Source organism: Sceloporus undulatus, chromosome 5, assembly GCF_019175285.1.
Source record: "Sceloporus undulatus isolate JIND9_A2432 ecotype Alabama chromosome 5, SceUnd_v1.1, whole genome shotgun sequence".
Lineage (NCBI taxonomy): Eukaryota > Metazoa > Chordata > Lepidosauria > Squamata > Phrynosomatidae > Sceloporus > Sceloporus undulatus.
This window is the reverse complement of record NC_056526.1, coordinates 33500265-33520547: the sequence shown is the minus strand read 5'-3', so window position 1 is coordinate 33520547 and position 20283 is coordinate 33500265. Positions and strand designations below refer to the sequence as shown.

The window sequence follows — 20283 nt, the reverse complement described above, 5'->3', positions numbered from 1 at the left end:
CCTTCAGATGGCTGCGCCCAGCGAACGCAAGGGAGAAAGGGGCCAAGCGGCCCTTTCTCCCCCCCCGCCGCCGCGGGGTATCCTTGGGGCTTGAGCCCCAAGGACATCCCTTTTCAGTGCCGGGAAGCGGCATTTTGTGTTCCCCGCAGCCTGAAAAGCGGCGGATCGGGGCCTCAGCGGCTGCCGTTCTTGCAACTCAGGCCCCGCTCCGGGGAAAGGGGCGGGTGCAGCCCGCCTCAAAGAGGCGGTCTGTAACCCGCCAAAGTTATTGATTCAACTAGTTAAATCTGTTTCATCTTCACCAAGAACAGGCCTTTTGTAAAGTTTATAGATGTCAATTGTCAGTTCAAGACCAAACTTCCTCAAAATGCTTTGGGTCACGACATGGTTCGCTCACAAGAATATATTGCTCCATTCCTGTGCTATTGTGAAAACTGCACCTAAGCCCTGAGGGAAGAGGGAAACCTGAGAGAATCTCATATGACATTGTTACTTGCAAGCCCTGGACACACTACAACCCTGGATTATATTAGAATCTGTGTCAATATGCCCTGCTTTGCCACGCAGTAGGTTTGCTGCTGCCGCCAGGTGCTCACTCTTAGGTCAGAATAAGGTGCCCAGCCATGTGATTGAGGCTGGGCATCTCATTCTGACCTGAGAGTGAAGCAAACCATGATGGCAGCAAGACATGTGTGTGATCAGTTGTCTGGCATCAGAACATAGGGGCTTTACAGTGGAGGACAGTCAGTGCAGCTTTGGGGCAAGTATGCTACAGGCTGCTCCATTCTAGTGCAGACAAGACCATATTTACACAATTCTAAATCAAAGATGGGGAACATGTGGGAGTTTGGAGCTCCAATTCCCATTATTGCTATTCAGCACAGCAGTTTTGAAGGATTATGTCAACTGCTCACACCTGGAGGACCCTGCATTCTTCATCTCTCATTTAACATTTCATTTGAAACCTAAAATAAGATGGCTAAGGAATCTGGGTCTATTTTCTCTAGCAATTTTCAGGGTTGTTTTTTGTTTGTTTGTTTGTTTTGTTTTTCCTCCATTATCTTATCTCACCTTTTTTATGGATTTTATTTCCCTTGTAGTGTCTCTTTTCATTTCATCTCATCTGTTTCTTTATGTTCTTTTCCCTGACAGAATCCAGTGTGAAAGACATAATAGTGCTGAAATCCACATTGGGTAGGATGTTTATTTCCCTATTATTTTTGTTTGTTGCAATGAAGGGAGGGAAAGGTGAAGGCAGTGGGCATAGAAGACCCATAAATTAATATGATATCTAGGTGAAAACTATTTATAGTATTCTGTGCTGCTTTTTTATGTCATCATAACTAATGTGGTGAGTTTTTAATCAGTGTTGCTAGCCTCATTGGGACCATTTTGATGAATAACAGTAAATAATGATAATAATTCTAATGATGATAACACTAACAATAAAGTAATAACAGTAGTAGTATTCATCTTTGATGAAGGAAGGTAGAAAATAGTAACAGTAAGAGTAGGAATTGAGCTTGGAAAGAATTTTTTTTCCCTTGGACTCCATCTCTCAGAATTCCTAGCTAGCAAGGCCACTGATAGCTGAAGGCAAGAGTGTATCTGTGGAGGAGGTAAAATGTGGTCATTGACCCTCCAAATGATACTTCTCCCCCCCCCCCCCATTAATATTTCTTTTGCTCCCCAAATGTCTACCATCACAGAGGATGAGACACTTAAAATCCTTCATACCTAGACCTAGGAGCCCTGGTGGTGCAGTGGTTAAATGCCAGTGTGCAGCCTTCCATCCTTCCATTGGTTGGTAAAATGAGTACCCAGCTTGTTGGGAGCAATTAGCTTACAGATTGTAAACAGCTTAGAGAATGTTGAGTTCACTGATAAGTGGTATAGAAATGTGTATGTACATGCTAGACATTTTATATTTTGTTCACATGTCCTTAGGATCTTCTCCAGCTCTGTTTCTTTTGATATCTTAACTCTGTTTCTAAATGCCCAACTGATGCTTTGCATTAACCAAATGTTCAAAATTTGGAGAAGGAAGGAAATTTTCATTTGGAAGTGGCAAAATTCTTATGGGGTGTGGGGGGGGGGGAATACCCTTATTTTCTAAATGGCAGTATTTATGAAACATTTGTTACAATCCATATTTGGCCTTGCAGCTTTAAGAGCATCCGATGTTCCCTTAACATTAGAGACATTAATTGAGGACAACCAAGTACCCAGACCAATAATGTACATACACACATATATAAATGTATAGAAAATCAACTCATCTGACAGGTGGGGTGCTGGAGAGGAGTACTGAGAATACTGTGGGCAGCCAAGTAGACAATCAAATGGGTTCTAGAGCAGTTCAAGCCCGAGCTCTCTCTGGAAGCCAAGATGACTAAACTGAGGTTGGTTACATCATGAGAAGAACTGAATCATTAGAAAAGTTGGTGATGCTAGGAAGGGTGGAAGGCAGTAGAAAGAGAGGAAGACCACATAGACAGTTAGACTCAATCAGGAAGGTCACAGGTCTGAACCTGAAGAACCTGCACAGGACAGTTAAAGACAGGGAGTCTTAGGGCCGGTACATACTGGCGCGAAGTGGCATGGCGGCGGCGATATAAGGGCTCAGTGTGGTTCAGCATTCACATTTGTGAAGCCCTAATATTGGCGCTGTTACATCCTAAGGCTGTGGCCCAGTCCACATGGGGTGCAGCCTCGTGATGTAAGGGTGCCAGAGCACCCAAATGGCTATAGCCGGAAGCGCCATCATAAGGGCTGCATCCATTTCGCAGCTCCTGTTTGAGCCGGATCATTGCTGCAGCCATGTGCTTGCTACAGCAACAATCCGGAAAAGAAAAGGACGGCCTCTGATCATCCCTTTCTTCTCGTCTCTACCGCCCCTCAGTGATGTTGCATCCACAGGGTCGTCAAAGTCAACTTGAGGGCGATTAACAACAATAACACAACATGTCTGATATCTATAAAGAAATATAATATAAAGTTTACACCAAGAATAGAATAGAGAATTGGAATGTCCAATTCTTGACTAATCAATGACCATCAGTTTTAACATTTATAGCTAGTATAGCTATAGCTCTCCAGCTATGCCTTATACAGCAAAAACCCTGTTTTGGGTATAATGTTCATCACAATGCCTATTCAAGAAAGGGCTTTCTAAATCAGCAGATTGTTGGAGATGTGATACTGCTAATGCTTCCTTAACACACATGTTTTGCAGTTGTTCCATAGTAGCCATATTTTGGGAGGAAGTAATGACATGAGAAAATTTGATTTTGTAAAATTCCTTAATATTTGGGAACATGCATGGTTTTTTAAATTATTTCCCTGTTTCTTGTAAATTAACAAATGCCCTTTAGATTGCTAAGAGATTAATACTTTGTTACTGGAGTATTATTCTATGTAACTAAGGCCCCAGAGAGACAGTTGGGAAGCGGTGTGGCAGCACTGATTCTAGGGTTTGGGAGCATGCATCAACCACACGCTCCCAAATCCTAGTCCATACAGACGCCGCCATCTTGGCGGCCTCCCATCCACATGGAGCCGCCATCATGATGCAAGTGTGGCACCGCATCCATACATCGGCACGCTGTGCTTGTGTCATTGACATGCCACACTGCACTAATAGCGCAATGATGGCGGCACCCACTCACACCAAAAAAACCCCTGTTTTTTCCGGGTTCTTTTTGGTGCAGAGGGAACCCGCGCGGTTTGGCTGCTGCAGGGTCCCTTGGGAGCTAAAAAGGACAGCTACATGCCTCCCTTTTGGGGCAGTCTGTTGAGCCCCAATGACCCCTTTTGTGTGGAAATAAATTTAAAATAAAATTGCTCTTCCCCATGGTTGTGGGTTTCTGGGAGCTAAAGTCCTATAAAGTATTTTTTCCAAACCCTGATTAGTAGTTACCATAAGACACTTCTGCTTCTAATGTCTCAGACTGCAGCACAAGTTTCATGTTTGCTTTGGGAATGTAATATATACATACAAACAAGTTCCTGTATTTTTCTAACTCCATCAAAATGTCTAGCTGCCTCATGCTTTTGAGTGGCGCATGGTTAATGTGCAAGTGAGTGCAACCACTATTTGTACCATGCATTGGCCTGAATTTACCAATATTTGCTGTTGCTGACAACAATATCTCTTTGCTAAACCACACTGCTTTACAGCAACCAGTATTTTGCCATCAACTAATAGAGCATATTCAATCAAGCAGGAGTATGGCTCAATGTAATCCAGATTCTCTGGTCTAGTGCCTTCCAAATGATTTTCAATCTCCATTCAGGCCCAGCCAGCATGGCCAATGATCAGAAATGCTAGATGTTATAATCCAAAATAGTGTCCATGCTGGTTGGAGGATTCTGGGAATTGCTTTCCCCAAAAGTTATTTTTCCAAAATTTGGTCTGAGGTTGTCTTTGTCTTGTCTGTTTAGGCTGCTACAGATACAGCTACATCAGGGAGGATGCAATTTTAAAGCTGCGGGGCCCAGATTACCTCGCCTCCAGCTGCCTTTGGCATCTCCATGGCCCCAAAGGTCGCATGATCAAGTTACGCCTAGAATGGACCCTCCCAGAATGCAGGGACCGACTGGCTATGTACGATGCAGCTGGACCTCTGGAGAATCGGCTCATCACATCGTAGGTAGCTTTGGTCTCATGCCAGCATGAACAACAAGAGGACCTAACTTTGTTTCTAGGTTCCTTTCCTCCATTTTTTCCCACTTGAAAGTAAAGTCTAGCATAGGTTCAGGATGTCTAGCACAGTTAGTGTTTTTGTTTGTGTGTTTGTTATGCACCAGGGGTCTCCCTCCCCACTGCCACCCTTGGATCCCAGGATGTAGGGGTGGCAGGGGGCCGACAAGGACTCCTGGGGTTCTCCTTCCCGCCTGCCACCCTTGGATCATTTTCATTCTCCCTGCCCTTGGATCTAATGCTCCCAACCCCCTTTTCATTTTCCCTGCCCTTGGATCTGAGCCCCCCAGATCCCTGCCTTGGCAGCCCTTCTCTTTTGGCCCTGGCTCTTGCCTCTCCAGACCCTCCATCCAGGACCCCTCACCCACCCCGTCAAATGTCAAAAGTCCAGTGATTATGTCACTGTGATTGACAGGCATTTTACAGCAGCTCTAGTAGTTGGAACGACAATAGTGCCCAAGAAAAAAAAGCAATTATGTACACTGGGGTAAGAAAAGATCTGCTTTATAGGGGGAACCGGGGACTTTTCTTAAACGATTTCCAATGAGGTGCGAGGTTGAATCAGGAAATGCATTATCCAGTAAGTGGGAATGAGCCCCCTGACATATGATGACCCTATCCTAGGGTTTTCTTGGGCCTGTTACAGACAGGCCATGGCAATATTTATTCAGAGGAGGTTTACCATTGCCTTCCTCTAAACCTGAGAAAATGGTGACATGATGAGGATTATCCAGTGAATCTCCATGACTCGGTGGGGATTCAGATCCTGGTCTACCAGACTCCTAATCCAATCCTCACACCACTACAATACACTGACTCCAATTTGTGTTTTTTAATTCACATAATGCAGGTGTGACCAGAATAGCTTGCAGGTGACTAGAACATCTGGCCCTAGAACATCAGAATAACCTAATAGCCCCAGGTGGCACATATTGGTGGGGCAGCAATAACAGTCCCCTAGCTGTTCTTCTTCATTCCCTAAAAGGCCTCAAGTGCAGGAAAAATGTGATATCCCATCATCACTGTATTTAAATTAAATTCAACTAGGCGTCCAGTCAGTTTCTGTATGTGTAATGAGGTGAATTTGGTCTGCTTTAGGCAGCAAAATATATTGGGCTAACATTGAGAGCTTGGATTTGTTTACTGATGCAGTTGTCTTCTCTACTTAGTTTTCTGATGTTGTGATGGAACAGATATTCTCTTTCAAATGTAAAGCAAAATCAATTTGGATTAATCAGCTTTAAATATCTCAGTATCCATTTGATAAAATATTTTAACCATGTTTCAAAATTGGCAGAAACTTTGTGTCATTTTATTTTTCCTCATCTATAACTAATTAATTTGTGATTTCACATTCACAGTTCATAGTCCATGCAAAGTAACTAGTGGTACATATAGGGCCAGCAGTTTTTCGCACATGCAGAACTATGCTCAACATGTAGGAGAAAACCTGCAAAGAATACAGAAGATGGAAAGTCCTGCATTTTTTAAAAAAAGAAAAGAAAAGAAAAAAGTTTGTAGCCCTCATGGAAATTGGAAACAGGTTTGAAAAACAAGGTTTCTGTGTTCTGCATGGTTACATAGCCAGCCTCTTTCATACAATCTCCTGTTTTTTTAAAAGAAATATACCAAAATGATTTATATGTATGATTGTGGGATTGTCTGCACAGGGCAAAAGACCCATGTTTCCACCAGCCTCCCATTGTCCAGTTCCCACCAGCCTCCGCATTGTTCCAGAGCCAAGATCTGCCCCAATCCTACCAGACCAGTGGATCCAGCCCAATCCTGGGGTAAACAGTCTTTATCCCCAGTCAATTTGACCCCTGCTTTATAGTAAAGTTTCCTGTAAACTCCACAGCAAACCCTGGCTGTTTTTACAGCCCCTAGCTTCTTAGCTTGCCATGCCATTGCTGGTACTGAAAAGCTTACCATCACAACATCTGGCATGTAAATGAGACACATGGTCAAGAGGGTACAGACAAGTGTCTCATTTCCCCATCAGATGTGGTGACAGGGGACTTCTTAGTACCAGTGATGGTGTAGCAAGGAAAGAAGCTCATACCAGTAGCAGGTCCTGGGATGGTGCAGAGATAGGTGTATAAACAACCACCTGTCCCCACACTAACCCAGGGACTTACCCAGGTGAAGACGTGGACCAGAATAGCAAACACTCAGCCCATGCTATCCTGGCCCATCTGATCAACACTTGAGTTTCATTTGTATCTTCTTGTTTTCACCATGAAGTTCAAAACAGAAAACATGAAGTTCCCAAGCAGTCTCTCACCAAGTGATACTTTTGATATGCTCTCTCTACATACCTATACATTCTTCTACAATACCAAAAATGATTTGTATTTCAGCCACATGCACATACACACAACTCAATATAGATCCCAAACTAGCTTGTGGGATGTTTTTATCTCTGTTTGTCTTACCTGTTGACTACAATGCTGTGTATTCATCTTTCCTTCTCATCCCGCCTTATCAAACAGACTCTACACCCCTGTTTTTGTTCTTTGCCTCAGGCTGTATGGCTGCAGCCGTCAGGAACCTGTGGTAGAAGTCCTGTCTTCAGGCCCTGTCATGTCTGTAGTGTGGAAGAAGGGGATGTACAGCTACTATGATCCTTTTATACTGACTGCCCAGGCTGTGCCTTTTGAAGGTGAGCAAAGATTATAGAATGTCTGGAGGAAGAAAGAAAGAGGAAAGGAAAGAGAGAAAGATTTTATGAAAGTGTCTGCCCCATTGTATATATTTTAAACAATATCTTATCTGAGATGCAGAACTTGAAAAAAGTTACTTCTTGAACTACAACTCCCAGAATTGCCCACTAGTTGGGAGACTCTGAGATCTCTTGGCCAAATAGTGTATTTTCCAAGTTGCATTGAAATGCAGCACAACTGCTATTGGTTGGCAACATTACATCATTGTTGGGCACAGAAATTCACTGATACATGTACATGGTTTTAATTACTTTAGCTTTTTCTGCTGTTTTAACCAGGTGACTTATTTAATGTGCTTCCATCCTATTTAAATTATTGATTCTCTCTTGCATTGTTTTATTTTTTTCCCCTGTTGTTTTAATTGTATGCTACCCTGAGATCTCCCTATAGATGTTTGGCTAGAAATATTTTAATCAAGCAATGGATCGTTCATTCTCTGGGAGGCAACTTAAATAAGAACAGCCATTAGCTAAGGATACAGAAGGCCGCTGTTTATCTTGTATTAAAGTTACTATTGGGAACACAAGGGATTGGACAATAATTAGCCATGCTAGACTTTGGAAAAGAAGAGAAGTGAGTTTCAGGGCTGCTTGATCTGGATTTTTCATCACATCCACAAGAGTCAGCATAGGCCCAAGTCAGGAAAAGAACACAATTCCACATGCAAACTGTGGCCTGCACTTGGCCTACCCTTGGACTGGATGGACTAATGGTCTGACTCAGGGTAAGCAAGCTTCCTGATAATAGCAGAACAACTTTCATGGTCTTTCATCAAGAAAGAACAGGGACATCTTGCTTAAGGCTTAAAGGATTCACAGTCTACTTTGATAATATCCATGTGGTAGCAACCCTTTGCTCAGAATCACAAGAATAAGCAGTTCTAGGAGGGGAAGTTCCTTTAAGGACTAGAAAACCCAGAATCCACACATGATATGGCCATGTTTCCTGGGAATTATAGTCCCAAAAGTAACTTTTCCTTTTCTCAAGCTTATTCTGCAATAACAATGAGCACCCTTTGCACATGCATGAGAGAATACTTCTGTCTTTTTACAGCCTGTCAGATGAATCTAACACTGCAGAAAAGCTGGGAGCTGCAAGGGAACATCAAGACTCCTTACTACCCCAGTTACTATGCACCCAATACCCAGTGCACTTGGCATATGATGGTGAGATCTTACTGGTGATTCTTTTATACATGAAACTTAGCTGTGTTCCTTTTTGCACCTGATCAAACGGGGGGGGGGGGGGCATTTGTACCAACACAAACAAGATCACTTGAGAAATATATGTTGTGCATTTATTTTTACTTTTGATTACAATAGGTATTTCTTTTAAACAATTTCTTTTAATTCACCTCCCTCCCCTTATATTTATATCCTGCCATTTTGTCACAACTTTGGGCAGCATGGCTTTTCTACCCAGACTCCTCCTGAAGCATACTCATTTCTTGCAGGTAGTTCATGCTTTAAAAAATAATAATAATGGTGACCAGGTACATGGTGACAGTGCTTTGCACTGGTTCTTTTTGTTTTCTTTTTGCCAATCTTTTCTCTTTAAATGTGTGTTTTCCTTCAAAGCTTAGAAAAAGTATTCTTTTTGGCCATGCTGGCTGATAAATACTAAGACTTGTACTCCACCAACAAAAAGAATCTAGTGCTTGTGTTCCCTACTCCCTTCACCACTCCCTCCATGCTTTCTTGCTCTCATTCCTCCATCTGAGACCATGGTCAGAGTTCCATTAATGATTGTGATACATGCATGACTGTCAACATCGTTGAACAGCAACATGTCCATCTCTGCAGGTCCCATCTCTAGAATATGGAGTTGTCCTTTGGTTTGATGCTTACACTCTCAGGAGACAGAAATATGACCTCCCATGTACTCAGGGACAATGGACCATCCAAAACAGGAGGTAAGGAAATGCAACAATCTTGCAATGTGTATTTTCAGGGCTAGCTTGAAATTACAATGATAATTTGAAAGCTATAGGTTTTTTATGTGTTTTTCGGGCTATGTGGCCATGTTCTGAAAGAGTTTATTCCTCATGTCTTGCCAGCATCTGTGGCTAGCATCTTCTGAAAAACTCACAAATAACTATAGATGTCAGCCATGAATGAAAGCCTTCAACGTCATAATTCCAAAACTGTTTCACAAACTTTGAAATGGTTTGCTCTGATCTGTCTTCTCTCTATCTGTCTCAATCTATCTGTGTGTGTGTTTGTGAAATAAATGACAATGTTTTGTAAACTACCTTCTCCAAAAGATAGTTGATTTATATTTACTATCCTAGGACTGCAGAGGTCAAGGGAAACACACTCACTCAGCTTTCTTCTATCAGCCAGGGTGGCTTTTGCCTCTGAGGAAAAACATCTGGGCAACTGGAGGACTGATCTGACTCCTTCCATTAGGAAAAGAAGGAGCTACTCCTCTAAGGCTTGCTTTCCTCTTTCCTTTTAAAAAATTAATTGTGTCTCTGGCCATCTCTGCATGAGCCAAAAGCTGATTTCCCTCTCATTTTGGCATTATCCTGCTTGGAAAATGCACAGCCCAAACCTCAGTTCTGAGGTTGGCAGTCCAGATGATAGCTCGCATGTTCCACAGCAGAACTGGGGTATAACAAAGTTAACATGAATTTTTAAAACTTAACTGTTGCTCTGGATCTTCTGGAAAGATCCAGACCTCTCCATTTCTGTGCTGCTATAGCTGTTTGCATGGGTATCTTGCTGGGTTGGCCAGTGCATCCACAATTACCACAGGGGTCACTTGTTCTGAGGTCAGAACAAGACACCCAGCATGTGACTGCCACTTGGCACCTTGTTCTAACCTCAGAAGTGAGCAAACCATAGCAACGGCAGATGTGCTGAGCAATCCAGCGGGATACCCATGCACACAACTGCCATGGTGCAGAAACAAAGGCCAAGGTAACAAGAGCAGGTGGGGGAAGCTGTGGGGCCATGATATTGTGGGCTGCCCCTGCAATAATCTAGCTAGTGCAGACAAGGCCCCAGTCAGATTATAAGCCTATCTGTTTTTTTATATCTTTATAACTATAGAAAAAAATTAGGTATTTTATAAAAATGAATAACAATAATGCTTGTTATTAATTTAAGATGAGATCCTGCACTGGAAGACTTAGGCTGCATCTGCACTGCAGAAATAATTCAGTTTGACCCCACTTTATTGGCCATGATATCAAATGCTATTAAATTCTGACAACCAGCTACAATTCCCAGGATTCCATAGCCATGGGCATTAAAGTGGGGTCAAACTGGATTATTTCTGCAGTGTGGATGCAGCCATAGTTATGATTACTGATTATGTCTTCATAGCTACCCCCCCACACACACACACACACACAAACCTTACCTTTTAAAACATGTGATTCCCCCACTAAAGGAATTTCAGAGGTTCAGGAAGAAGTCTGGACCCATTTTTTGTTCACTGTCCTAGGACCTTATCACTTGCACACACAAAAAAAGCAACTTATCCCTGCTGAGATACAGTTGCTTATGGGATGCAGTCGGGAATTATTGCATTAAAAATGCTGCTGATGCCACTGGGCAACTGCATCCCAGCTACATCCACGCTCCCCGCCATGCTCAGCCATCTGATTTGTAAACATCTGTTTGCCAGGAGCAAGGATGCCACAGGGATGCAGTTACCCAGTGGCATCGGCAGCATTTTTAATGTGATAATTCCCAACTGTGTCCCATAAGTGACTGTATCCCAGCAGGGGTAAGTCATTTTTTTCCCCATGCGATAATCTCCCTAGTCTACAGTACCTGAGAAATTCCACTGTTGGGGGAACTGCATGGCTCAAAAGGTAAGCTTTGAGGGAAACCTTGGTCATTGCAATGGCAAAGATAGTAATAGTGAATTGGTATAATTATGATATTGTAGATCAGGCTTACAACATTGTAATTACTGAACAGGATGCCAGCCATCATTTTTAATCATCATCAGTTAATATTCTTATTTTGGGAGGGAGACAGAGGAATCAGAGACTGACAATGCAACTCAATGTTTGTCTAATCAGAAGTAAGTTTCACTGGGTTTTGCTCACATTTACATGTGCTGAGATACCAGTTACATAGTGAGGCGGGCCAGCCATTATGCTCCAGACTACTCAGTCAATCTCACACATGAAATGAAATGACTTGCAGTTGCTTCTTCACTGTAGTTATTTCTCTGTAAATTGAAATTATTTCCACTACCACCATCCCCTCAGTCACCCCCCCCCCCACCTCCCAAGAAGGCAGCAGCTGGGAAATGTTTTTTCCCCATCTGCTTCCAATGCCTCACATCCTCTGTACTTTCTGTTCTTCTGGCTCTGTACTTTTAATAGCTGTGTGACAGGCAGAAATTCAAGAGATGCAGTACAGTACTTTCCTTTCCCTATGTCTCCAGACCAGGGAGAGCTGCAGTTCTTGGATTTCCTATTGCATCTTTTAACAGCACTTGAGTCTGTATCAGGAAAAAATGTGACCTTCCTAATTTATTTTACATCAAGGATGGACAAACTGTACTTGTGGTCAAAGTGACCACATGTCCTCACCACAAAAGAGGACAAGGCACAACAAAATGTAGATATTCAATAAAAATGTAGGACATTGCAAAATAAAAGCTAAATGCACACACAGCCACCCACACATTCATCCATTTCATATGGTATAGTTACAGCTACATTGTTGTTGCTGTTGTTGTGTGCCTTCAAATTATTGCTGACTTAAGGCGACCCTAAGATGAACCTATCATGGGGTTTTCTTGGCAAGATTTGTTTAGAAAAGGTTTGCCATTATCTTCCCTTGGTCATCCAGTAGGTTTCATGGTTGAGTTGGGAATCAAACTCTGGTGTCCAGAAACCACTACACCACATTATATTGCATATATTGTATTTTATTATATACGCAGCCCTATTTTTCTGATGAACTTAACTTCATTAAAATGCTTTGTTGGCTTGTGATATACTTACAGAACTTTGAGCAAGATAAATACTTAAAATTGTACTTTACTAGCAACAAACCCTTGACTGAATCTACATTTCAATTATCCCTTTCATTTGTCCATTGTGCTGAAATTAAGGGGGAAAAACACTTTCAACATTTGCAATGTGTCCTCAAGCAACCAATTGCTTAACTTGCTGTATTTTTCCCCTCCAAAAATTGAACATGCCCTGAACTCTGAGAGTAAGGCTTGTCTGCTGATGCTCCTAAGAGTAAAGAACTTTGGAAGGATCCATCTATTTGCAGTAGATGAATGTCTTGAAGGGAAACAGCAAACATTGTGCATTTGGGGATTCCTCCTGGACAGAAGGTTGAAATATAGAATGTCTTGGGAAAGGAGGACATCTGGGCACTTTACTTGTGAGTTGCATGTGGCCACCAAGGTTATATTTTCATGACCCTTGATCCCTCTGTGCCACCCTTTTTTTTCTGACAGAAAAGGGTGATTTGTCTCTCTTGGAAATCTCCAGGTGTGGCAATTCATTTTTAAAGAGGTGGCAGGGGCCCTTCCCTCTACACTGGGGAAATGCACATCCTGCCACTACCAACAGATATGCCTATTCAGAAAGGAAGGTTACAGAGAGGATGCTTTGTCATGGGGCTTCTCAAACCTAGAACCAGATCTGCATCTGGCTGGCTAATATTTGCTTCTGTATTGCTTCTGCATTTCTACAGTAAAGCACATTATTGATTCTCTTTTCCCATATTACATGAAAGCAATGTCACTTATAGGATATACTGTCTGCTCTTTTCCTTCCTCCCTTTTAAAAATCAGGCTGTGTGGCCTACGGACTTTGCAAGCCTATGCTGAACGGATCCCTGTAGTATCCGGCGCTGGTGTCACTATCAACTTCACTTCCCAGATCACCCTAACTGGGCCTGGTGTGCAGGCTGCGTACAGCCTATATAATCAATCAGATCGTAAGTACAACATTGAACTTTCTAGCAACAGCAGCAGCAATCCAGTTATGGTATGTGAAATATTATGGAGAAATCAAATCATGCCCTCTTCGTAAGAGCTTTGTTGTCTTGATTAATGTAAATGGTTTACAGACTAAAGAGCAACCAGAAATGTGGACGTAGAGCATTAGCATCTTGGGATTTTTGTTTTCTCTTAAAATAAATTATCTTTAAAAAAAACATCCCTCTCGTTCCCAAATGGCACCAGACTTTATTAGATTCTTCATATGATGCTGCTAATGGGCACTCCCTACCTAGAATTCCCAAATCTCATACTTTCCAAATGTCCCAGTTTGGCAGGAACAGTCCAGATTAATCCTTTGTTGTCCTACTTTTTCAGCTGCTTCTAAAATGTCCCAATTTCTCTCTTTGAAGGTGAGCAAGCAGTTGAAGACAGAGGGAGAGGAAGGAAGGGAGTGAGATTGAAAATAGGCAGGTAGGCAAGTACTATAGATGGAAGACGGGGAGAGAAAGAACAAATAGCCAGAGAGGAAGCTAATGTTCTTACACAAACATATAAAAAATGCATGGGCACTTGCATGGGCATGCACACATGGAAGGTCTGGAGTATCCATGAGCTCTGAAAGGTCTGGAGCACTCCAGGGATTCTTTCTGTGTGTGTCCATGCAAGTTGACATGCATTTTGTTTATATTATATAACTTACAGTGAAAATGTCAGATTTTCCCACTTCTACAATATATTTTAGATGCAAGGACTAATCTACATGTTTAAAATGCTCCTCATTGCAGTTGAATAGAATATGATCCAGCCATGTGCAATCTACAAGAGTCTGGGCTTTTGGGAGAGGGAGCTGAAAAGCTCTGGAACAAGGTTTTGCAGTTTTTACCAGACTATCTGCTGAAATCTAAAGAAATGCACATTATCTCACATGTGGCCATCCATCTGCTTAGCATACATTTGAATGGCTGTGAATTTGTGGCAGAGGGAAAGTGAATAGATGTGAATAGATACGAATTTGTGCAGGAAAGTGAAGGCAATTAACTGTCAGTGTGAAGCACCATTTCTCATAGTACACTTATGTGTAGACCAGCACCAAGTTTCCTAATTCCACATTCAATATTTCATGGATGAAATGTCTCAGCCATGCATGAAAATGTTTCATGGATGGAAGGCTTCTTAGATTTGATGAAACTCCTGCTAAAATAATCAAGGAAGGTAAATAGGAGGATATGAAAAAGTGGCCACCTTGCTTTTCACTCTTCTGTCCCAGAATTTTATAACTAATTTCTTTGATTTCAAAATATTTTGCCCCTTTCCTAGTGTATCCTGAGGGAGGAGATGCAATCACATACAAATACAATTTTGCAGAATGCATGTAACCTTTGAATTAAATTTTGTTTGAGCATCCTAAATGCACTGGCCTGAATCTTTAGTGACACATATATGCTTCACATGTGTATATGTCCTGTTCTGAATTGGGCTGTTGCTGTTGTGTGCCTTCAAGACATTTCTGATTTATGGTGACATTAAGGCAAATCTGTCATGGTGTTTTCCTGGCAAGATTTGTTCAAAAAGGGTTTGTCTTTGCTTTCTTTTCAGGCTGAGAGAGTGTGACTTGCCCAAAGTCACCCAATGGATTCCCATGACAGAGTGTAGCTTGAACCCTGGTTTACAGAGTATTAGTACAATGCTCAGACTGCTACATCATGTTGAATTTCTTAGAATAGGGTGCAAGAGGGGAGTTCTAGCTTCTTGTAGCCCATCCAAATCAGCTGCCACAATCTCTGGGGCCACTGTCTCAGTGTAGCCCAGCACAGAGTGACAGAAATAACTGGGAAGTGGACAGTACATCTCATCTACCTACCATTTGTTAGACAGAGGCTGCACTACAGAACTAATACAGTTCAACACCACCTTAACTGCCATGGTTCAATGCTATGAAATTCTGGGATTTGTAGTTTTGTGAGATATTTAATCTTCTTTGTCAGAGAGCTCTTCTGTCACAACGAACTTCAAATCCCAAGATTCCATAGGAAGAAGCCATGACAGTTACAGCGGTTTCATCCTGGATTAATTCTGCAGTGTGGCAGCAGCCAGAGGCAAAGGAAGAATAGCTCATACTGCCTGGTCAAATTTCTTGCTGCCACTACTCTTCCATGACCATTTATGGTCATATCAGTTGCCCCATGGGGCTTGGCAGCTCCCTAGTGGGAGTCAAAGCTGTGTGTACAGAATAGTTATGCTATCCACACACACCATCTGTAATCTCAGCCACTACCATTCTTTTGTCTTTTTTAGCCTGCCCCAGAAAGTTCCTTTGCTCAGTTAATGGACTGTGTGTGCCAGCTTGTGATGGCATCCAGGATTGCCCCAATGGACTGGATGAGAGAAACTGTGGTGAGTGCTCACTCTTTATTTCCATTCCATCCTTCCACTCCATTGCCAGATGTATTGGTTTGCATATTCTATTCAACAAGGAACTCTAGAGTGAGAGAAACCTTCCCCAAAATTAATAAGTTTCATACAGGAAGGGCTATTCCCATCCACTGGTTAATATATCTGAGAAACTTCCTTCAGCCACATCTTCATTCCAAAACCAACAAGATATTATATTTATGAAATAATCCTGGAGGATGCTGACTGAACATCAGCAGAAACTCTAGATCTCTATCTCTTTAGGTTGAGGGAAAGGGGTGTTCTCAGAGGTGCCTTCCAAGAGCCCATCAAGTAGAAGACAGTTAATGTGTGTGTGCGTGCGTGCGTGTGTGTTATTGTTTGTATTACTATTTTTGAGGTATTTTTAGACGGCCCCAGGGCTATTCAATAAATATTGACAGAAGACAGTCTGTAAAGCAGAAAGACACCAGGCATATATATATATATATATATATATATATATATATATATATATATACACACACACACACACACACACACACACACACACACACACACACACACAAGCACTTCTGGATCAATGCATTGTTCCATCTAGCATTTTTACTACTGTCTTTGTGTTCTGATCAGAGAGAAAAAATATTGGGTGGATGGTACAAATATAATTTGTACACAATGTCAGCTATTCAGTGGGGCCACCAAAGTAACTACAAGAATGAGTGGACACTGATTTCAAACAAAATAGAAAAATGCAAGGCAAAGCAGTGAGCATTTCTTCTTAGAAAGTTATTAAAAACTACAAACTAATATCAAATGACCATCCCCTTCCATCCCCACAAATCTCCCTTCCCAATTATTCTTTTCTTCTTGTGCTTTGAAATTTGCCAGTCTGCCCAGGGAGATTCCAGTGTCAGGAAGACAGCACCTGCATTGAGTTCTCTAAGGTCTGTGATAAACATCTTGATTGCATCAATGGCAGTGATGAGGAAGAATGCAATGAAGGTTTGTTGTTGTTGTTGTTGTTGTTGTTGTTCCTTCATGGTATGGGGACACAAAGCTATGCTTCACCAGAACACTGGCATCCAAAATAGATTGTCGGTGGCATGTTTTTTCCCAACAATATGCTGGCTTCCAGTTAGCATAGGCTGTGGATATATTTCTTTCTTAGCCTTATCTGGATTAAATATTTGTTTTCTTTATTAAGTGTATATTCCAATCTCTTCTAGAAAAATGACACTCAAATTAACTAAGGGCCAAAACACAGGCATAAAAAGCCAGCAGGCTTGCAGTCATGGAGTACAGATGACACATGCCCCCAAGACGTCCAGAAGATGGCTTCAATCCACCTAGCTGGCCACACGTGGGCAGCTTCTATGTGCTCCAGTGGCACAGCGTTTACATGTTGCATACTGCCAGAGTGCCTTAAAGACAGCTTCCAGCCATGGTGGGTAGGAAAAACCACCTTTTTACAAGCAGTTGCCATGGCCCCAATCCACCCTTGCGGTGCTCTGTTTCGCCCCTAACTTCTCTTCCCTGCCAGTCAAGCTCTTTTTGCAGCAAATAGCAGCTTTGGGGAGGCAAAGAGGAAATTGGAGAAATGGCATTCAGTGGCAAAATGACACAGAGTGAAAAGATTAGCCTCTTCATTCGCACTGCAGTTCCAGTCTAGATTAGTGTACGTTCACTGTCCCCATACTACTACTTTTTTTGGAAGAGGTGATAATTTCTAAGGATGTCATTTCATTTATTTATTATAAACCGTCATTTAACTTGCACTGTGGCTCTAGATTAACCATGATATCTCTGTATTAAGGATGTAAATACTTGCCTTTTTGTTTCAATAATGAGAAAAGTTATCTGGACATACTGAGACATCCTAAAGAATAACCATAGAACCATTATGAGATTTTTCAAAATTTGGGGATTTTTGTGTGTGTGTGTGAGGAAAATTCATTTAGGCAACAACAACAGAAAAAACACAAAGGCTTTTTGCACAAAAACGAGTTTTTTGAATAATAATAATAATAATATTTATTTGTATACCGCCCTCTGGCAAACCAATCCGGGCGGTTAACAACAGTAAAATATAAAATATGACAATTAAAAACACTTTATCCCTCCCCCCCTTAAGACAGTATTAAATAGTATAACATATTAAAAATACAATATCAAGGATAAAAACAGCAATTAAAACTAAAAAACCCTGATATCCCTCTGTTGATCCTCAACCATCTCTAAGATGGGGCCACGGGAGGAATGAGGGAATCAGGGAACCTGGGCCGGGATGGTTAATCTGGAAAGGCCTGCCGGAAGAGATCCGTCTTGACCGCTTTTTTAAAGCTGTCTAATGATGTTATCTGACGGATCTCATCCGGCAGGTCATTCCAGAGTTTGGGGGCAACAGCAGAGAACGCCCTCTGGGAGGTTGCCGCAAGCCTAGATTTTAGAGGCTGCAGTAAGTTCCTCCCAGAGGACCGGAGAGCGCGGGGAGGATTGTACGGGAGGAGGCGGTCTCTAAGATAGTTTGGACCCAAGCCATTTAGGGCTTTAAAGGTGATAACCAACACCTTGTACTGGGCCCGGAAGCTGATAGGCAGCCAGTGGAGGGACCTCAAAACCGGAGTAATGTGGTCCCTCCTAGATGTACCTGACACAAGCCTGGCTGCCATGTTTTGAACCAGCTGTAATTTCCGAGTCAAGCACAGGGGTAGCCCCATGTAGAGTGCATTACAGAAATCAAGGCGTGAGGTTACCAGTGCGTGCACAACCGTCTCGAGATCCCTTACTTCCAGAAAAGGGCGCAGCTGGCGTATCAGCCGAAGCTGATAACAGGCACTCCTGACCGTCGCATTTACCTGATTTGTCATCAGGAGCGACGAGTCAAGGAGCACCCCCAGACTGCGAACACAGTCGCTGGAGGAGAGTGTGACCCCATCCAGGACTGGAGGTTGCAACCCAATTCTTGGTTTCGGGGCCGCTACCATGAGCACCTCCGTCTTGTCTGGATTCAGTTTCAATCTGTTTTTCCTCATCCAGCCCATTACCGCCTGGAGACATTCATTGAGAGAAGAGATGCCATCGGAATTTGAGGCCGACGAACGAGATACGGAGAAATAGATTTGGGTGTCATCAGCGTACTGATAACACCCAGCACCATAACTCCGTATTATCTCACCCAGCGGCTTCATATAGATGTTAAATAACATCGGGGACAAAATAGCCCCCTGAGGAACCCCACAAGTGAGGTACCTCTTACTGGAGCTACAGTCCCCGAGTAGCACCCTCTGAGACCTGCCCGAGAGGAAGGACCGGAACCACCGCAAAGCAGTGCCCCCAATAATAATAAAACAGCAGCAGCATATTTTCAGAAAAGGTGCACAGAAAGCTCTGTACAAATGATTTTTTGCAGGAAAAAAATCCCCAAATGAAAAAAAATGGTTGGCCAAATAATATTCTTTCATGCAGGAATGAAATACAGTAAGTAGGGATTTACATCCTTATTCTGAACTACCTCTGTTATATATCTTTCCTGCCTCATCTACTTCAGTATTTCAGCCGTTGTTGTTGTTGTTGTTGTTTTACTTTTGTCTTACCATAAAACTACCCATGATTGGAAAGGAAATGTTGATGGGGTTGATAGTCAGGGTTATTATTTGGTTCAAAGAGAGCTGTGCCACATTGTTTTTCTGAAGCCACAGATCACTCCTCAGTGGATGTTTGCAGGCAGTTTAAATTGTGACAGTAGCAATATTCAAGGAACATCTCAGTCCCTTCCATCCTCACAAATTTGTCATTCCAGAAGTTCCCTGTGGACTTTTCACTTACCAGTGTGCTGATGGGAGCTGTGTGAAGAAAGTGAACCCCCAGTGTGACTCGGTTCCTGACTGCAAGGATCAGTCTGATGAAATGCTCTGTGGTAAGAGGTTAATGAGAAAAGATCTATTATATTTAAATAACAACAGCTGAACTAGGAGAACTCATTCTTCTTATAACAGGGCCAGACAATGATAATATGCTGCTTGAGGCAAAGGGCAAGATGGCAATCCCTCCATTCTGTGTAGAGAATCAGCTGGATAGGTAGCTACTTCCTAGAGTACCACATCTGAGTACAAGAAGTGGGACTGTTTTAGCTAAGGTTAATACATGGATTTAGACCAGAGTCTTATGGAACCTCACTAAGGACAAGCAACAGGGAAAACAGACCGGCAAAATGTGGCATGTTCCCTGCATCTTGGGGGCATGGTGTATCCACATATGCCCCCAAGATGCCAGGAACATACTATGAAGCTGCCCTGCTGCCCACATGGTGGCAGTTTTTCTGTGCTCCAGCAGCACAGCATGTAAAGGTGCCCTTTTCCCAGTGCAAAAATGAACAGCTTTCTGCTGCTTCTTTTTGCACCAGGAAAACACCAGGCTGGGGTGTGGTGTGGTCTTGCTGCTGTGCTGTGGCATGCAGTGCCGTAGTATCCCCAATCAGGCATTTTGGGGCCATCTGTTTTGGCCCCAGGTTTTATCTGGTGTAAGCTTTCTTAGACT

The 20283-nt window shown here is 42.5% G+C and overlaps 1 protein-coding gene across 2 annotated transcripts in view; it reads left to right on the top strand.

Annotated features, from left to right (window-relative positions):
- Positions 1-20283, top strand: part of TMPRSS6 (transmembrane serine protease 6) — a 49625-nt gene that overhangs the window by 20150 nt on the left and 9192 nt on the right. The window contains exons 6-14 of one of the 2 annotated variants that reach the window (XM_042468938.1): positions 1153-1194; positions 4444-4648; positions 7228-7364; positions 8479-8591; positions 9228-9337; positions 13204-13349; positions 15649-15747; positions 16636-16749; positions 19547-19663. In XM_042468938.1, coding sequence (XP_042324872.1) covers positions 1153-1194; positions 4444-4648; positions 7228-7364; positions 8479-8591; positions 9228-9337; positions 13204-13349; positions 15649-15747; positions 16636-16749; positions 19547-19663 — 1083 coding nt within the window. The remainder of the gene's footprint in view (positions 1-1152; positions 1195-4443; positions 4649-7227; positions 7365-8478; positions 8592-9227; positions 9338-13203; positions 13350-15648; positions 15748-16635; positions 16750-19546; positions 19664-20283) is intronic. The other variant, XM_042468939.1, reaches the window with a different exon arrangement.